Source organism: Vanacampus margaritifer, chromosome 13 (genome assembly GCF_051991255.1).
Source record: "Vanacampus margaritifer isolate UIUO_Vmar chromosome 13, RoL_Vmar_1.0, whole genome shotgun sequence".
Lineage (NCBI taxonomy): Eukaryota > Metazoa > Chordata > Actinopteri > Syngnathiformes > Syngnathidae > Vanacampus > Vanacampus margaritifer.
The window spans coordinates 7,082,427-7,103,496 of record NC_135444.1 but is presented as its reverse complement, the minus strand read 5'-3'; the positions used below and the strand labels follow the sequence as shown (position 1 = coordinate 7,103,496).

General features: G+C 38.3%; 1 protein-coding gene across 3 annotated transcripts in view; it reads left to right on the top strand.

Moving 5' to 3' along the window:
* LOC144062171 (homer protein homolog 3-like) overlaps positions 1–21,070 on the top strand; it is a 47,088-nt gene that overhangs the window by 13,393 nt on the left and 12,625 nt on the right. For 2 of the 3 annotated variants that reach the window (XM_077583230.1, XM_077583231.1), the window contains 4 exons: positions 3,612–3,768; positions 7,147–7,278; positions 8,979–9,086; positions 19,007–19,143. In XM_077583230.1, the coding sequence (XP_077439356.1) occupies positions 3,612–3,768; positions 7,147–7,278; positions 8,979–9,086; positions 19,007–19,143 (534 nt within the window). The remainder of the gene's footprint in view (positions 1–3,611; positions 3,769–7,146; positions 7,279–8,978; positions 9,087–19,006; positions 19,144–21,070) is intronic. The other variant, XM_077583232.1, reaches the window with a different exon arrangement.

The following is a 21,070-nucleotide window of genomic DNA, read 5'->3' as shown; positions in this document are numbered from 1 at the left end:
TCTATTCCCATCGCTAATCTTGTTGAACTGCATTAAAGTGCCTGCACATTTTTTCTTGTCTGATTCAAATTTCTGTCTGCACAGTGGTTAAGTACTTAGCATTACTGCCTCACAGAATTTTATGATTTGGATTTTGTTTAACAATTCACTTCTTTATGGATTCTCGTATTGATCTTCTTTTTGGGGGGGGGATTAACAGGCAGATTAGCATCCACTTTGTTTTATGTCTTTATTGTATCTGTAAACAAGATAATGTTTAAAAGTAATGTAACAGTAGTTTGTAATGGATTAGTAGTGCAGGTGCTCTAATAAGCGAAGTGCGCTTCTCGGCAGCGCGGTGCATTATGGGTAGGCCGGCTGGTAGCCTGCTACTAACTTGTCATTGAAAACTAATGGGGGAAGTGCTGATTTGGACCAATTCAACCATTGGAAATAGGGATGCACGATAGCGGTGGCCGATAATAATCGGCAATTATCGACCAATTTGACGTCAAACAGATAAAACAGATAATAAACAAAGCTGCCGATAATTATCGGCAATTATCAACCAATTTGACGTCATACAGATAAACCAGATAATAATGAAATTCGCCGATAATAATAGACATGTCATGTTGGTCCATCTATTGTGGTTGTGGCTCAAGTTGTGCCCAACTCCTCATCCCCTCCCCTCTCCTATGGTGGTGTTGCATATTTGTGACATAATGCGCACAACCTTGTGTTCACAGAAGATGCATCATGGCGACATGGCAGTCGCCAGTGTGGGCTTTCTTTTCTGTGTTGCATTTTTAAAACATGACTGTTTTGTTTTGGCAAACTCAAAATGAGTTAGTGGTTGTCTTTGAAGCAGAGATATCAATAAAATGCTGCTTCATGGTTCTTTACACAATATTTCAATGTATTTGTACACGTTAGGACTTGAAAGTATTTTTCTAGTCAATTTCATTTTGCAAACAATTGTCGACCTACTTATTGGTTATCGACATCAGCACTTCCTAAATTATTGGTTTATTGGAATCGGTTGAAAATAGCATTGTCGTGCATCCCTAGTTGGAAAGTTTATGTTTTTTATTGAATCTATTTTAAACATGAATAGCATGTCGTTACTGACTGCCCTCTGCCAGGACACAACAGTTAAGCCTATTTAAGTACTTATTATTTGACTGAATGTGTGTGCTATACCGGGAGTTGTATCGAGGACACAACACCGGGACGCGATCAAGAGACGGGTAGGAGCTTTCTTCACTGAAGGGGTCAATTGGGGCGAGAAGCAGGTTCTTAAATGACTGTCACTCCATTAGTTTGGTTACATGCACGTCCGCTAGCAAGCTTTGTAATGCTTCCTTCTGTTCCATCGTTTTCAGGATATTGACAAAATAAATGTTTAAAAAAATAAATAATCAATTTTAGTCTCTTATACTTCCGTTTGGATCTTTCTTTTCTGTCTGGAAAATGGGAAGAGTGAACAGAGGTTTACAGGCGTACACTTCCGTCTTCTTGAGCTTTGCAATGTTGTTGTTTTTGCCGATAAACTCCATTAGGACATTTAAAAATGGCACTAAGTGCACCTGTCGTTTAAACAATGCTTGCAAGCTTTAATGTGTGCAGTTACGCAAACACTTTCATTCATCCATTCAAATGACAGCTTTGTTTGGTAGCAAGTTTTTTTAAAAACTTGATTTTCACGCATGCGCAAACGTAATGCACACATTGCTTATAATTAATGAAGGAGATTAATGGACAGATATAATATGACACATACCAGTGTGTTACAGCACTCTGCTTGAGAATCACCGCACAGAATGATACATGTTTTTTAAGCAGTAATTAAGCAACCTGGCTGTTCTCCAATCAAAAGGGGAAATTAATTAGTCTGAGATATATTTAAATTACAGTATGCATTCCAGTTGGCTGCTGGCTCGTTAGCGTACATGTCTTGTCTTCTCTCTTCAGCTCCTTTTTGTTGCTTCTGCAAATACTTTATCTACAGCCAAAAACATTGTCCCTTCAGGTTTGATACCAACTCTGTAGTATATTTATTTCAGCCATCTGTGAGATGGAGGTGACAGGGAAAACCTGCTCTCAGCAATTGCAATCTGATTTGACCATTTACAGACAACCTCAATGTTTAACGTTTACCAACTAATGTGTAGAGCCAACCATGACCTGTAAAGTTGTATTTTTTTTGCTAAATTTGTATATTTTTACGCTTTGTTTCATCAGTTACTCAGTCTCTATCTGGTCCAAGAGTGGACAAAAAGTACACTCGGGAGCATCTTGGTTCTGCTGCTTTTGTCTAGGATTGCAGCTTCAGCAACAATGACTATTGTTTGTATGCAAATGTTGGGCAATTTCAAGCAAATCTACATGGAACAATGCTTCATATAGCCACTGCTGACCCATATAAAGGAACTTTCTTCATATTACCAGTGCTTTCGCTGGCCCATATTATCCTCATTAACATCAGAAAAGTGCAATAAGATAGTCTTATTGCATACGGAGATAATGCTATTAGAGCTATAAAAGGATTGAAATATTGCTTACATGCATCTTCGCCACCTTATACAGCATTCCATTGTCCCTTTAGCAATATAAGATACATCGCTACCACCCACTTTAATGACAATCCTTTCTGTGACGCAACTCATTGCATTATACTGTATTTGGAGTAAATTGTCACAATCCAAACTTTACAATAAGGATGCAAGAGGCAAACAGGGCCCCCAGGCAATGCCACGGCGCATCGAGGCAGTGATTAAGGCAAAGGGATTCCCAAACTACTGAAGATTGACATATCGTTTTGAAAATACCATTCATCCATCCATTTTTTTGCCCAATGCAAAACACTGTTATATACATGGTGATTTCTTTACCATATTCAAACATTTTTAAATTCTATTTTTGTGGGTTTTATAAGATGGAAGCCCAAATTATGTAAAAATAAACAAATAAATACTTGAAATCACTTAAATTGTGGGCCCTGTATCTATAATCTATGAAAGTTTGACTGTTTGAATGGAAATTTGGAAATTATTCAACTTTTCGAGGATATCCACATTTTTTTAAAAGGGTCTACCTCTAATATTGATAATGAAATTAATGAGCTCTTGGGGTAGGAACAGATACTTTATACTTCCTCCTCTTGGCCTTTATTGTCACTCTAGGTTAGTAACACTAGCATCGTTAATAGGGCTGCACGGTATTGGAAAAACGTGATATGCAATATAATTGTTGAATATAGTGATATCGATATTATTGCGATATTTAACATGTACCTGAAGAAGTGGCATTTTTATTATCTAATGAAAGAATAATATTTTTTTTATTGCGGCAAAATACGCTCAATGCATTCTTAATTGATTGATTGTAATTACTCTAGATAATGTTCAACTATTGGATGGTAATGCACATTTTAGTTTCTGTCTGACTGGTCAAATCCAGGTAAAAGCATACAATTCCATATTAATGCAATATGCATATTGGATGGGCCAATATTGCAATATTGATATTTTTTCGTTAAATTGTGCAGCCCTAACAGTAAAGCATGTTTCCTGTGTTTGGGCTTGTGAATGAATTGGGTCATTAACATCCAATATTCATGTATTTTAAAGGGAGCAGCCCATCTTCAGCGCCCGAGCTCATGTTTTCCAGATTGACCCGGCTACAAAACGCAACTGGCTGCCGGCCAGCAAGCATGCCGTCACAGTGTCCTTCTTCTATGACGCCAACCGCAATGTCTACCGCATCATCAGCGTTGGCGGAACTAAAGTGAGTGAGAGCCGATCACACACATTAGTATCCATATCAGCACTACAGTAGTCATGCATAGATCACACTTGTAAAGGCATCATAAAGACTGTGAGAATCATGTAGGGGGTTGCTAGAGCGGTCAGAGAAATCATCTTGCTCTCTGTAATCAAGCAGCACACAGCGCTTGAACTCGTGCAGGACTAAGTTTCATTGAGTGTGTTGACATCACTGCAGATGATTTATAGCGCTTAAGAATTGTATCTGCACTTCCACTGTGTAAAGCACCGCATCTCTTGACACTGCTCTGAAAAGCTTTTAAGGACAGATTAAAGCAACTGGCATTTTGCTAGATTAATCCCCTCCCATCAAATGGTTCACTTGACAAAGTTAGTGAACATATATTTTACAAGCTTTTTCACTTAGCTTTTTTTATTGGATGGTTGAGGGATGTGACATCTATTCTGTCTCCCAACCTTTTTTTCAGTCAAAATCTCACGGCTCACCACTTAACTAACTGAACAAAATTCTCACAAACAGTGGATTCACACTTCATTACATACCATTTACTATGCATCTAGTAGAATACTATTTCATTGTTTGGCCTGTCAGTGTACATCATTGATTTTTTTTTCTTAAATCAAGATAGTGAAACTAGCTTTCATTTTCAATTTGATTGAGAGAAATCAGTAAATAATTATTCTGGAAACACCGTTATTTCCATTGCATAATGAACCCCCACCCCTCTAAATCAAATAATTTATAACATTTGTTCATTCTGACTGCTGTAGTAGCTGTAAATGATAGACCTTTGCATACTACTGTACACAAAACTTCCTGATATGTCATTACGGAGAAACTAGATGAAATATTCACCAGAAATCTATTTAAACCCCTTTTCTCTTTCTGTTTGCTGTAGTAGTTGACTACTAATTACTGCAGTTCAAAATTTCATGATAGCTCTCATTATGGAGAAATCTGAGACATTTAAGGGACAAAAATATTCACTAAATGGCCCAAAATATTCACTAAATAGCCAAAAATATTCTCTTTCTGATTGTCTTTTCAAATGAAGATTCTCAGACTAATTCTTCTGTGCTCCTCATCCCTGGGTAGACACTGGAAACTACAGTCTATCACAACAACAATCTTTCCTTGTCCGAGGTGCAAGTTCAGAACATTCCTCGTCGAAACAGATTCAACTTATTATGCTTGTTCGTACAACAAGCAGAAGATGATGAAACGTGATACAATGATAGATGTTGCTATGCATCTTAAGCTCAAGTGTAAGCATTTGGGCTTGGAGCCTGGCTATTTGTTATTGTCGAGGTACCCGAGAGCAAGGCACCTTCCCCACTCCACTGCTCAAGAAGTGTAGCACTGTTTGCACACCACTCTCACTCTGAATTGCTCTCTGGAACCCTGCATGTGTGTAATCAGGCGCTCTTTGTGGTGTGCAACACAAAATTTACAGCAGGGTGAGTTGAATTTCCCCTTTGAGGGATCATATTGAGTATTAAATATTAGAAAATTATAAAGGGGGATGCAAAAGTAGGTATACAGTTTAATAACATCTGTGAAATTTGTGACAGATATGGTGAATGTATTTTCTTCTATTTTTCTCCAGTATGATGAATTGAAGTAAAGTGACATTCCTAATTGTATACCGTTTTGCACACCCCTGTATTTATGATGAATGAAATCCATGTAAAAAAATAAAATAAAAAAAAGTCCCACTACCACTTTGGAAGCATTTGCAAGTTAAGGAAGAGAAATGACAAATGAACATAACCATTTTGGTATTTAAAGAGTAGACTGCCTGTGAAGAATGTGTCATTGAAAATGACCTCCTTTGGAGAGCAAGTACAGAGGAGCTTGATAAAAGTATGTGTCTGAGAGCATGGAAACTTCCCTGCTAATTTTATCATACAACAGATACTGTAGGTGAAGATTTAGTTGGTGTAATTAAAATGTATAAGAAAAAAGAATATATAATTTTTTTTACTGCTTTAATGCAATTAAAATGCAATTTTATTTTCTCATGTACTATATGCAATTCCATTGTGTGCCTGGCATGAACACTGCAGTTAATGTTGGTAGTAGCTCTATTCTTAATAATTTGCTGTGTGCTACTTTTGGTTTACGGACAACCTTGGCTTGGCTGCAGAAGACTCAGTTGTGCCTTTTCTTGCGCTGCGTCAACGTCATTGGCTGTGTGTCTTACACGTTGGAGGTACACTCTAAGAACAGTTGGGTCAAAAGTAACCCAATTAGGGATCAAAAATGGACCAATCCACTTCATGGGTCCATTTGACCTAACATTCTGCGTTGTTTTATACAAAATGACCCAATTTTTTGACCCAAGTAAAAGATCTGACCAATATTTATGAGTTGTTTTACACTAAAAGACCCATTTCTTGACTCAAAGTTGGGTCAAATTGACCCAAATAGAGGATCAGTCCATTTTTGGCCCGTACTTGGGTTATTTTTGACCTAACTGTTTTTAGAGTGTACCTTTATTTTATTTTATTTTGCTCTAAATCAGCCCAAAGAAAATAAAAACTTTTGCTTTTACTTATTTCAATATTGTACAATATTTATTTTTAACCAAATGCTGATAAAAATAAAATAAAAATAATAAGGTGAATATTTCTTTGTTCTGAAGTTGGAACAGATTAATTGTATTTTCATTCATTTCAGCGGAAAACATTATCTTGGTTTGTAAATGTTAAGGCTTAGTACACCACTCCGACGTCGGGAGTCGGACAGCGTTGGGCCGACGGCAAGCGTCGTCTTATGAGTGTATAAATTATACGTCGTGAAGTCAGATCGAGTTGGAATACGTCTGGGGACGTTTTTCAGCAAATTCGACATGTTGAATCGGCGTTGGGGCATTTGATCATTGTGATTGGCTGTTAGCTAGCGAATCAACGCATGGGGCAAGAAGAGGAAGTGTCGAACACGGATAAACAGTACTGGTGGAAAGCCAGGACCATTTTTTTCCCGCTCATTTTGCGCATCGTCACCCTGCTGTACCCCTCAGCTTTTGAACGTACAATGTCTGTCGAGACAGAAGTTCGGGAAGATGGCTTTGTCTCTTTGGTTCGTGGGAGGATATCATGAGAGAAAAAAGTAATCGGTATGCATTGTTTACGTTTTTATATCCCTCCCCCGGTTTACGGTTGCCTTTAGGAATAATGACTACCGCCGCCGATGGTATGGAGTGGAATTACTTCTCGCACATGCGCTTGAAGGTACATGTGCCGGTCACATTGGATTGGTGTATCTAGACCTTTAGAGAATAGATTGAGTTCGTCAACTGGGGTTCAACTACTTGAACTTCTCTGCTACTTTATTCACATTCCTTATTTGTTGTTCTTTTGTTCTTCATGGCGATAGGCTATCATCAACAGCACCATCACCCCTAACATGACCTTCACCAAAACCTCCCAGAAGTTTGGTCAATGGGCAGATAGCCGGGCCAACACCGTTTATGGCCTTGGCTTCTCTACAGAGCAGCAGCTGCAGCAGGTAACAATGAAAATGTACTTTTATTGATTAGTGGCTTTATAAGCAAAATAGATTAGGAAATGTTTATGATGTACACATCAGTAAAGATTAAGCCTGATAACATGGTTGACAGCAGTTTTGTAGATTGGAAAAAAATAGCTTCTAGCTGTATTTTGGAAAATACCCTAGTACTGTACACACTAGGGGTTGAACCACTTCAGATTTTTCTCAGTTAATGTTTCAGTCGACGTCAATTAACTGATGACATCATTTATATATTTTAACCCATTAAGGCCTAAAGCGCCTAAAAAAAACATGCCTCTAAAACCTATGGGTGACTTTTGAGTTACCCCTAAAAACCTGAAGTTTTCCTGAAAATTCAACAATGTTTAAAATAATTAATATCTCAGCTCCTGAAGCAGATAGAAACGTAATTCCAAAAACATTTTAGAACTTACACCTGTGGCGTTTTTCAAATTTATTAAATGTATTATTATAAGCCTTCAATATAAAAAAAACAACAACAAACAAATGTCGCATCTGCGGATATATAACTCCATATATATTTACCTTCAACACTAGAGCGCAGTTGTAATAACCTCGGTGGATCGGGTGGCAATTATTCGTCGTCCATTTTGTTACAGTGACGCAAAAATTTTCAACATCCTCATTGTCTATAAACATATTTCTTAACAGTATGTCACTGTCTACTCCAGTGTCCAAACTCGGTCCTCGGGGGCCGGTAGTCCCGCAGGTTTTGGAGGTTTCCCTGCTCCAACGCACCTGTTTCAATCAACAGGATTGTTATCAGGCTTAGTAGAGCTTGCTGATGAGCTTCAGCTGTGTTGGAGGAGAGAAATATCCAAAACCTGCGGGACTACCGGCCCCCGAGGACCGAGTTTGGACACCACTGGTCTACTCGTTACATTGATTTGAATTCCTCCCGTGCCGTTTTCAATCGCATCATTTATTTCATAATTCCCACGAATCTGCGCCAACCATAAATGCTCAAATAAAATTCCAGGACATGCTACGAGGCCCACGTCACCTTCTCGTGTATATTCTGATGCATGTAATGTAAAGCTAAGAGACCAAGATTTGGTCAAAACAAGACAAAATGACTTATCCGCTCTCCCGGCTTTAACGCTAGAAGCGTGGTCACGCGCTTCCGGCCTTAATGGGTTAAAGTGTTTGCCAAATGTTTGCCTTCAGTCTCCTAATTCCCCATCATAGACGCACAGTATACTTTCCACTGGCTGTGGGTGCAGTTGCCCCACCCGCTGACTCATTTGTTTATCCAATCACATACAGACGCTTAACCAATCACATTCAGACTCCTTCACTGTCTTGCAGACAGTCGGAAACTGTCAAAGTTTAAGTCTAACTACAGTTCGCGTAATAGAATTGCGGGGTTGCTACTCTCACTACTATGTATTTAAAAAAAGCATATCATTGGTGGAAAAAAGGCTTTGCAATAAATTGTAACGACCTTGCTACTGAGCATACTTCATGGATTCTTGCTAGAGTTATATCAAGTCAGACACACTGTGTGTGTGAGGCAGTGAACTGATTGAAGGTGTCTGAGTGTGAATTGTGATTGGACGAGTGAGCAGCTGCTCGTTTAGTGATTGGGGTAAAGCATTCATTTGTGTGTTTTTATTGCAGTAGTGACTTTTGGGTATATGCAGGCATAGCTCTTTCACCTCTTTGTCCACCTTCAGTTTGCAGAGCAATTTAAGGAGGTGAAGGAGGCGGCCCGGCTGGCCAGAGAGAAATCCCAGGAGAGGTACGAACTGGCCAACCCTGCGCTCAACATCGCTGCTCCACAGGTGAAGCATTAGCACCTACGCACACTTATGTTTACACTAACGCTGTTGTCTCACGATAACATAGGTCTACTCATACTGTATATGTTTAATTCTGCTCATTCTACACATTTTTTTCACAGTACATGGAAACATTTAATAATATATCTCCAAGATAAGTAAATATTCTCAGTCATTTCATGTGCATCAATAAAAAATGGTATATGTGCGCTGTAACTTGTTTCCCCAGGGACGAAATTTTTTTGGCACAGCCACACCAAAATCACAACAGCCACATCAGCTCCAGTGTCTCATTAAAATTGAAATTGCATATAAAAAGAATGACACTGCTACAGTGGGTCTGAATATTATTCTTGTTAAATGTTTTAAAAGTTTAAATGAGAGAATCAAAGTTATATAATATAACAAAGGCAGGCTTATTCTTTATATTGATTTAGTAAATTTTGAGAATTTGTATTGCATATTTATTTAACCAAAAGCCAAGACTGCATCTTGGAGCATATCCAGATCAACACTAAGCATTTGTTTCTATTTTAAACATATACAGAATGAGGAGGGATTTTTCATGCTTAAAAACCATTAAGGTCTCTACTTTGGGAAAATGCATAGCTGAAGGTGTTTTTAAAGGGGTGACAATAGCCTGGACTGAGTGAAAGCATAATAGAGAGGAAGGGAGAGCAGCTGAATCATTCATAATTGAAGGCAATCTGGCTGCTGTTTGGAGGACAATGACAAAATTTTATCCTGCCAACGTCTTTGATTTCATGCTAGACTTGACATGTTGGAGGTTTGTTTTGGGGATATAAAAGTTTGTCAGATCTATTGATAAGAAAAAGTCAACCTGCAATCACAATGTGTTTCTTTAACATGTAGCACACAATGTTGCACTCAGTTGTAGTCACGTGGAGGAAACCTCACAGGTTTTGGCACCCAAACCTTTTAAGTATTTGACCAGTGCCTGTTTTTTTTAAACACCTCAAGCAGCCACAGCATGGTGACCACAAGTGATCAATTTAATGAGGTATATATGACGAATCAAACATTCATGTAAAAATACACAGTATGTATTACTGCACTGCATCACACTAAGAGGTATTTCTAAAATGTTTGTTGCTAATTCTATTATTATTATTATTAAACACTGGTTACTACAACCACAGTAGTAAACATAAGAAAGGAATATCTCTGTGACCGTGTCAAAGTTCCTTTGACACTCAAAATGACTTTATCAAGAGGCTGTGAAAAACACTCCTTAATATAAGAGATTAATACTTAGAAATTAATTTGTACACGTCTAACTTAAACACATTTTGTCATCACTCTTGACAATTAGAAATAACTTCAATAATTTTTTTTCTCACATTTATGTGTTAGGTTGTTGACAGACAAAAGATTGGTAGGTTAATGTTCAACACAATACATTTCCGAAAGCTGGGATGTCACTTACTTCTGCTATTGTTGGTTTTGATGATTGTAATTGTACTTCTGTATTACAGTAGCTTTAAAGTTATAGTAAAGTACAAATCCAATAATTGAAAGAATATTTCTGGGTCACATTTTGGTTGCATATCACAATTGAAATGACAGAGAACAAGTCACGACATTCAAGGTATGAATCAAACTCAAGCTGGAGATCAAGTATTTTGTAATAGTGTGAGTGGGAAATGACATTCCTGCCTCTGCATGTCTGCTTGGCATACAAGAGCTGTTGTAGGATGGATGGAACAGTGAGTGTGGTCTAAATAAAGCTGCACATACAAACCTCACCCCTTGGTGTGAATAAACCTAGAAACAATTATTTAACGCTTCATAGCAAATAAATTAACCAGATGGATTGATGACAGTGGGATATCACTGTTAGCTCGGAGCATGTTTCATTATGGACCTAGACACATCAGCATGTATTGATTTCTTGATGAGGCAGCTGCCATTGAATGTGTGATGGGAATTTAGTATTGTAGTAGACTGGCAATGTGCAACATCAATTATGTCTATATCCATTCCTAAACAGCAGAATACTATGACAGTCAACAAGTCCACTGGGGGGCATGTCGCAATTTTTTTTTTACATAAAGCAAATAGTCTGCTGTCTGCAGCCATATGGGCTCTGAGAATCTTGAGAATCTGTTCTCAATTGCCATACCTGGATGAATAAACGTTTTTGAGGGGTGGGGACAAACCATTTTTTTTTTACCGGAACCAAACAATACAGGGGTGTGGTTCAGGGACTGAATCTCTGCTCAGACCCTGCTTTTTGGAATTTCCATATTCTCTCTGTGGTTTTTCTACAGGTACTCCGGCTTCCTCCTACATCCCAATTACATGCATGTTTAGCTCATTGAAGACTTTTCAATGGGTGGGAATGCATGTTGTTTGTTTGTTTTTAGTCTTTATGTTACAATTAGCTGGTGACCAGTTCAGGGTTTAGCCAACTTCTTACCCAAAGTCAGCTAGAATGGTCTCGGACTCCCTTGACTCTAATTATTGTAAGCACCATAGAAAAAAATGCATTAAAAAATACATCTGTCATACAGTGGAAAAATCTGCAAAACGGTCTTATTTTATTTTCCACTTCACTTAGGCTTAAGATGGTCTGTTACATGAGCAGATGTGTACACTGCAGCCTCTGGAATATAAGGACAGCAGGCAGTAAGGTGTAGTGTTTTAAAAGGTCAGAAGAACTTATTATACCGAATATGAATTTGAATTCTTTATTTTACGCAGACATTTTTGTGGGGATGTAACGATAATGGCAATATTCTGATATCGCAATATTAAAACTGACACAATATCGTCATAAGTCATGTCACAATATTAAAAGCAGCACATCTGTTAAAAATGTCAAGTTTATTTACATTTGTGCAGTTCTACCACCCACTGGTGGTTAGTTTTTTTTAGTGCAGTTGAATTTTCATACAGCATGTTTTGGCCCTTCTATGTTTAAAATCCACATTAAAGGTCAGATGAAGGGGAATGTAACATGCTTATGAATCGAGTCAATATGTGGAGGAACTCAATGTGTGTGTGCATTAGCAAGTAAGTGTCTCAATATTAAGAGTTATTAGAGATTATAGGTTGTTTGTGTGCATTGCTGTTATTTACAAATGCACAATATTGTGCTCTTTTTTGCTTGCGAAATGTGGTCTCTCTGAGGCACCCGTAGTGCATGTGCTTCAAAATGCACGTGCTTCAAACTCACCAGTAGATGGCACTAAATACACACAACACACTGTCCCTTTAAAGTGGAAGCTGTGTCAGAATTTTTTGTACACAATAAAATGTTCTGTGTGCCCCCACTAGTCTAAGCACAGCATTCTGATCAACATTATGGTTGTGGAATAAGAATTAAACAGAAAAATCTACCCGTTTTGATCAATCTCTGGGGGCAGCCATTTGCATTATTTCTTTTACTGTCACCTGCTGTGAACTGAAATTGACTTCACAGTGCCCATGGGCTCAGATTGCGACTCATCAGTTTCCTGGGTGTGGCCACATAGCATTCACAAGGCGAGCTCAAGGGCATTTTGACATCAATTTCAGTCAACAGCAGGTGGCAGTACGAGACAAAATGTCAGCCCCTCCGACGGATAAAAACATATATTGAACATTAGCATTGTGCTTAAAGAACATTCATTCTCTGAACCGCTTATCTTCACAAGGGTCACGGGCATGCTGGTTCCTGTCAGCTGTCTTCGAGTGAGTGACAGGTCACTCCTTATACTGGTTACCAGCCAATCGCAGCACACAAATAGACAAATAACCATTCACATCTGCTGAAAAGCCACACAGGGATGGAAAGAACATGCAAACTCAACACAGGCTGGGGCCCGGATTCAAACCTACGACCTCAGGATTGTGAGGCGGATGTGCTAACCAGTTGACACCGTACTGCCCTGCTTAAATAAAAGAAATGTACTTAATAATTATTCAATTGATTTAAAAAAATATATATATTAACAAAATGACATTGTTGCAAAACAAAAGTATAAAAACATACAGTTCTTAAAATGTAACAAACGTACTATAGTATAAACACTGTAAAAAATGGGTAGTAATATTTACTTGGAAAAAAATAGTAAAGTTTTTTCACTCGGAAATTCTAAGTAAATTTTACATGAGAATTTTGAGTACATTTTACTAGTTTATTTAAAATAAAATAAAAAAGTTATGTAAGTGTTGAGGAACAAGCTCATTACCTTCAGCTTGGGAGACAGACATGCTACCACCTGAGCCATGCCACATCTGCTGATTGTCACTATACTGCATTGCTGGTGTGGCCAAAATTAGACCAAAACCGGTCTGTTGGCGGTGCGAGGATTCCACCTGTCTAATAGCAATATACTAAGATACAGAAGGAGTGGCATGGCTCAGGTGGTAGAGTGGCTGTCACCATGCTGAAAGTCATGAGTTTGTTCTTCAACGCTTACAAGTATGGACTATTACCACACTTTGAGAATAATTGACCTAGAAAATGGATTGATAGCGAGTAGGTCTTCTCACAGGTCCAATAGCAGTGATCTCAAAAACGTTCTTCTGGGTAAATGGACAAAACAGACAGACTTCCCAGAAGAAGGAGATAGTACTTAGACATGACCAACTCCATATTTGCTTCCGTTTTCACTTCATGCACTTGTGTCAGGGATCCCAATACTTTTGTCTATATAGTGAAGTACGTCATGTCAGCTGGATGCAGAAGCAACTGTCATATTTGTCTGCCTCCTAATTGTAACCTACATCATACACAATAGCCCATCTATGCAGATACAGGCAAAAAGGGAAATAAATGCCAGTCATCCATATTTTAAAACAATATCTTGGCATTGAAACCATGCTAAAGCAGGTGTGTGTGTAGTGCCGTGAGGGACACAGGTGATTCAAGGCAAGCCTTGCATGTACTGATGCATGGAGCCATGAATAAATGATGGAGGCTTGTGGTCTCAATGAAGCCCAGAATGGGGAGACAAGAGTTTTATATAAGCTCAGAGCGCAAAATGGACTGAGGCTTAGATAAATAAGTAAATAGTGTAATGTACTTGGAAAAACAGCAGTGCAGACACATCACGATAAAAGCTCTCTGGACAGCAACTTCATATTTAAAATTTCTGAGATCTCAGATTGCAAAGACTCTTCCCAAAATTTGTACAGTATGTTCTTCACTTAGTTTGACAACAACCCTACTATCACATTATTTGGACATGTAATTGATGCTAGTGCATGTGTCTTTTTTGCTTTCTTATTTCATTGTCATGATTTTAGTTTAGTTTTTTAAGATTGAGAATTGAATAAAATCCTAAATTTATGACTGCTACACTTCCTGGGATCATCTACCAGTCACCCAGCTGGATGAGTTAAAATTTTTCACTTCTGTTCTTCCACATCCAGCAAATACATAATGACTATTTCCCATTTATCTCCTTTCTCTCCTTTGCATTGATGCATCATGGGACATCGACACCCTGGTCAGCTGTCTCAGGTATGTGAAAGTTAACACAAACTCCTAAGGCAATATTAAGGCTGGTATTTTATGGTATTCTTAGTCATTCATCTCTGTGTTGCATGGATGATCTCGCTCAATAATTAATCTGCAGTCTGATCAAATCTGACTTGAGAGCAAATGTACTGTAACTTTAGAACACCGCTCGCTTGTGGTTTCCACAAAGAGAAGTAAGAGTCTTTGTTACCACTGGAAGTGCAAAGACATCTTGCAAGGAAATGTTATTTTCATTAGTGTGCCTTTGGCTATTGACAATAATATGGTATTGATGATGAAGCTAGTTTTTTGCTTGTCTTCTGTGGTGGAGAAGAAGGTATTCATGAAATGATATCTCCATTAGATTTACAGTAAGTAGCATGATATTAAAAATGATCAATATGAAAAAAGTCCATATACTGTATATTATGGATGAAACTGCAAAGAGTATCCATCCTTCAATTTTCTGTATCACGCGTGTCCTCATTCGGGTCACAGATGTGATGGAGGCTCTCACAGTTGACTGGATGATTCACACACATTCTAACCTATTAAAAACTGGTAGTCGGGAATTTAACCTAACAAGTCAGAGTACCCAGAGAATGTACACACAAGCACAACATGAATATGCAAACTCAGTATTTGATGGCATGAATCCATCTGAGGCTACTGCCTTGCAAAAAGCATATCGCTTTAAAAAATCTTATCCAGGCTGTTTGATCATAGCTTTCATCAAAAATATGCAATATCAAACCAGGCTTCATTTAGATTTAATCTAGATTTGTCATTTGGCAGCAATTTAAAATGTAAAATCCAATTTAACACACTCATGCACTTATATTGTACGTCATCCTAATTTGTTCTACTCTTGTACAGCAACTAATGTTGCACCTTCTGACGCAAAATTACATTTATTGGAAAAATCCATCTAATATGCTTCTCTGGTCATGTAAAAACCCTCGAGAGCAGGAAATTCACAAATTCTCTAAAAGAGACTGTCAAGTCTTTGAACTTGACTAATGAGCTGTTACTTGGTAGTTTGTGCAAGAGCATCTCAAGCCTCATTTCCACTCAGCCTGTTAGAGGACAACATGAAGGGGAAAAACGTGGCACATGTGTAATCCTATTTATGACTTAAAAAAACATGATCCACACAGTGAATTATTCAGTTTTGTGTATTCACAGACAATCCCTTAGAGCTTGACCACAGTTGTCTTGTACTTTGATTTTGCTGCTTTTAGTTTCCTTAACTGGGGCGTCATACTCTTCTACATGTGTGGGCTGTGTATTAATTACATGCCTCCATATGGACGGACAGGGCTGCAAAATACTAGATAATACGCCATACTCCTTGGGGGAATATGGACAAGCTCGCTCAAATTAATATTACAAGGCTTTTCTACAGTAAGTGCAGGAGTGTAATGCCGCAGCTGTTATTTGACTTCTGGCATTGGTTTCTGCACAGAAAGAAAAAGAAATGAGATGAGAGGGAGTCTAGAAATGCGTGAAACAAATCTACATCCTCTGGAAAATCTGTGTGGTAAGAAACTCAAAAACCACAGCTTTGCACAGCTTCCAAAAATAACAGGTATTTGTAATTAAGTTTCTGTAATTGTTGCTACACCAGTACTGTATGTCGATACTCTTTACCTTAAATATAATGAACTTTTGTTATCCATTTCCAATGTATTGTTTTACAACAAATGAATAAAATTATATAGTTCACCTTTTCCTGATTAAAACATTAAATTATAGGTATTCAACCACTAGAACATGTTTTTTAAAAACATAAGATAAAATAATAATACTGTGTAAATATCATAGTACTTAAAAAGCAGTAACTGCTTTCATCCCCATTTGTATTGCATTTAGCTGTGATACATTTTTTCACTTTCAGATTTCCCAGTACAGTAATTTCTGGACTACAAGGCGCACCTGACTATAAGCCGCGCTAGCTAAATCTGGGGAATACTAGAGTTTGTTACACATATAAGCAGCAGGTGTTTTAATGTTCCCGCTCAGGGTTCCTGCTACATTCTTTTCCATAATGAGGGCGCAAATTGTCTCGCTCTCGTTCTGTCTCTACTATTGTATTTGGGCTCACTTGGTTTGTTTTGCTCTGCCTGATGCTCTTACGCTTCCTTTATAGTGCGCCCCCTTGTGATCTGATGGATAACCCGCACCTTTGTATTAGCCGCAGGGTCGAATGCAAATGAAGAAAGTAGCGGCTTGTAGTCAAGAAATTACTGTAGTCATGTAATTTCACAAAGAACAATGTACTTATATTGAATTGAAATACTGATATTGTTCCAGTATTATTATAGCATTCTCTATCTAATGTGTGTTTATGTTGTTATGAGCAAATGGGACAAATCAATTCCATGCGGTCGTGTCTCCCCTTTGGTCCTATAGAGAGAGTCCAATGGACTTGTCATCAATTGAAACCCGAGCCTCTAAGCTAGAATCATATTACCTGTGCATGATGTCTTATCAACATCCGCAATCAATCCCTGCACAGGCACTTGTTGGTATATTGGATCGTTTTTAATTTAGTTTGACGCGTGCTGTTCGAACTTAATGATGATGCAGCAAAAGTCCTGTTCAAATGTCTGGATAAAAATGCTGCTTGGGATACTTTCACTTCAACTTCAGTGTCACACTGTACTGTAACAAACATGTATTTCCGGCTTTCACTAGCTGGTATGAGCTAAAAAATGACACTATGCGCTGGTCCTCATGGAAATGTGGTCTTCCTACACACAAAACACTACCACTTTTGTCCATATGGTGCCGCCGTAATCAACAAAAACTGAAAGTTTGATGGTCTTGCGTTAAGCTTTGTTTTTCGCGCAAAACTCAGTCGTCTCTCACGGTTGCTACTGCTGTGTGCCTTCGGTATTTGACGCACGTGCGCAGTAGTGGTAATCCGGCCATGATGGAACCAAAAAAGATGCCGCTAACTGTATCATCAAGACCCAGCCTTATCAAAGGGGCCCGAAATGTTGAGAATTTCACCAAAAATACTAGAGAGAAATGTGATGCAAACCCTGTGAGACAGAAGTTGCCTTTCCTGGCGATATGACATGATACTCAAGCATCTAAAAAGAAAGCACTGTTTGTCTGATTCTATTTCTAATGGACAGGGACAGTAATCTCAGTCAGATATTTGAAATGTGCCTACATGGTGGCCATGTTCACATCAAAAGCAATTAATATAAATTGGAAAATTAGTCATAACGTGCTCATTTCATAAAGGGAAAGTCAACCCAAAACTTGTCTTTTCAATAATACGTTCTGTCAAGCCCTACTAGTCTAAACGCTGTATTCTGTTTAATAATGTGTTTGTAGAATATGAGTTAAGCAGCCAAATCCATTCACTTTCATCTCATGTGGCACTACAGGACAAAATGGCCGCCGACTGAGATGGATAAAAACGAGTGGATTTTGCTGCTTAACTCGTATTCCACAAACTCAATATGCATCAGATTGTCGTGTTTAGTATATTGGGGGCCCATACAACATATAATTGTAAAGAAAATGTTTGGGTTGACATCCCTTTTAACCGAATTTCATGAGGTTGACTTTTTTGTTACCGTCAAAGCATATGCAAATACCGAACATTTGGGGGGAAATATTTTTACCTGTGAAATGTTATGTTCAGTTATAACTTCCTTGTTGTGATTGTACATGGTGGTGCACAGTTTTTGGTTCTATTTTAAAGTGCACTAAACATATAGCAAAAATGTTGTAGGCCAGATTATCCCCTTCATTTTGATTTGCAATATTTATATATGCTGTAAACATCATGTCAGGCATGCTAGTACAAGCTGCAAAGTTTTTTAAAAATTGGAAGTACTATTTATTATCTTTATCTATTTTGTTTGTATTAGAGCAACTGCTTGCTGATGTGATAAACTGCAATTTACAATCGCAAAAATAATTTGTGAAATAATCATTTGCGACAGCCCTAGTTTCGAACAGGAAAAGGTTCTCTCAAGCACTCCCTTTTGAGAAATGCATTTTAAAGTTAAAGTACCACTGATTGTCACACCCACCTAAATGGGGCGAAATTTGTTCTCCGCATTTGACCCATTCCCTGAGGGAATGGTGAGCAGCAGCAGTGGCCGCGCACGGGAATCATTTGGCAATCTAACCCCCCCCAATTTCAACCCTTAATGCTGAGTGTCAAACAGGGCGGCAATGGGTCCCATTTTTATAGTTTTTGATATGATTTTGATTAAAAAAAATAAGTTCAGTCACCACTCCATGAAAACATGCAGGAACATGCAAACTCCACACAGGAAGACTGGAGACAAGATTAAAATCCAGATTTTTGGGACAGTGAGGCAGATTTGCTATCCACTGTGCTGTCCTGGAGAAAAAAAAAAAAAAACATCAACAAAATAATTATTTTGGTGAAACACTTTATTTCTATGGTTTCTTGTTGGTCTAGGAGCTGTCGGACGAGCGTCATTCTCCACCACTGCTGACAGTGAACGGGCCGGGGGAGGAAAAGCTGTTTCGCAGTAAAAGTGCAGAAGTGGAGCTTACAGTGGAGAAGGAGAGAGTCAAGAAGATGCTATCTGAAGGGTAATAACACCTACATTATCTTCTCTTTGACGAGATTTTTTTCAGCATCCCAATGTTGATAAAAAATAAATTCACAAATTCAGATCATCTCCAACACAAGCGCTATAGCCAAGATTTAGCCAAAAGATAATACAAACCCAATTCCCAAAAAGTTGGGACACTATACAAATTGTGAATAAAAACTGAATGCAATATGTGGAAGTGCCAAATTTCAATATTTTGTTCAGAATAGAACATAGATGACAGGTCAAAATGTATCATTTTAAGGGAAAAATATGTTGATTGTAAATTTCATGGTAAAATCTCCCAAAAGTTGTGACAGGTAGCAATAAGAGGCTAGAAAAGTCAATTGCACTTCTAAAAAAAAAAAAAAAACGACTGGAAGACCAGTTACCACTAATGGGGTCCATTGGAAACTTGATTGGAGTATAAAAAGAGCTTCTCGGAGTGGCAGTGTCTCTCAGAAGCGAAGATGGGTAGAGAATCACCAATTCCTCCAACGTTGCGCAGAAAGATAGTGGAGAAATATCAGAAAGGTGTTTACCAGCGAATAATTGCAAAAAGGTTGAAGTAATCGTCATCTACAGTGCATAACATCATCCAAAGATTCAGAGAATCTGGAACAATCTCTGTGTGTAAGGGTCAAGGCCGAAAAATCATACTGGATGCCCATGATCTTCGGGCCCTTAAACGGCACTGCACCGCAAACAGGAATGCTTACTGTAAGGGAAATCACAGAAAGGGCTCAGCAATACTTCCAGAAAACATTGTGGGTCAACATAATCCACCGTGCCAGCCGCCGTTGCCAGAAGAAACTCGACAGTACAAAGAAGAAGCCATTTCTAAAGCAGACTAAGAAGAAATGGAGTATGGCAAAGAGGAAACCTGTTTTGTGGTCAGACGAATCACGATATATCATACTGACTAAAGAGGACAAGGACAAACCCAAGTTGTTATCAACACTCAGTTTATAAGCCTGCGTCTGTGATGGTATAGGGTTGCATGAGTGTGTGTGGCATGGGCAGCTTCCACATCTGGAAAGGCATCGTCAATGCACAAAGGTATATTCAGATTGGAGAACAACATATGCTCCCATCCAGGCATCATCACTTTCAGAGAAGATCTTGCATTTCTCAACACGATAATGCCAGACCACATGCTGCACCAATTACAACATCATGGCTGCGTAGGAAAAGGATCCGGATATTGAAATGGCCAGCCTGCAGTCCACTTCTTTCACTTATAGAGCACAGTTGGCGCGTCATAAAAGGGAAGGTGCAACAAAGAAAGCCAAAGACAATTGAACAGTTAGAGAGACGCGTGTTAGACAAGAATGGGACAGCATTCCTATTTCTAAACTTGAGAAACTTGTCTCCTCGATCCCCAGACGTTTGCAGACTGTTGTAAGAAGAAGTGATGCCTCACAGTGATGAAAATCGCCATGTCCCAACTTTTTGGAGATTTGTTGACACCATGGAATTTAAAATCAACATAGTTTTCCCTTAAAATTATGCATTTTCTCAGTTTAAACTTTTGACCTGTTCTCCATGTTCTATTCTGAATAAAATATAAAAAATTTGGCACTTCTACATAATTACATTCAGTTTTTATTTACAATTTGTAAAGTGTCACAACTTTTTCGGAATTGTGTTTGTACTTTTCATTGACATTGCCAGAGAGATATCGATTTATTCAAATATGTGCTTGTAATTTCTAGTGGTGTAAAACTGCACTGTCATACTTTTAAATATTTTTGCCTCACCCGTGTAGTGCTAAATAAGGTCCCCACATAGGCCGTAATTAAAGATAGACCATTTAATACTGCACTTCTGCTCACCTTTCAACCGAATTAAATAACTTCAACACATTTTCATAAACGTAACAGTGGCCATGTGGTGAAATGTCTCCTAAAAACACTTGAGCTTAT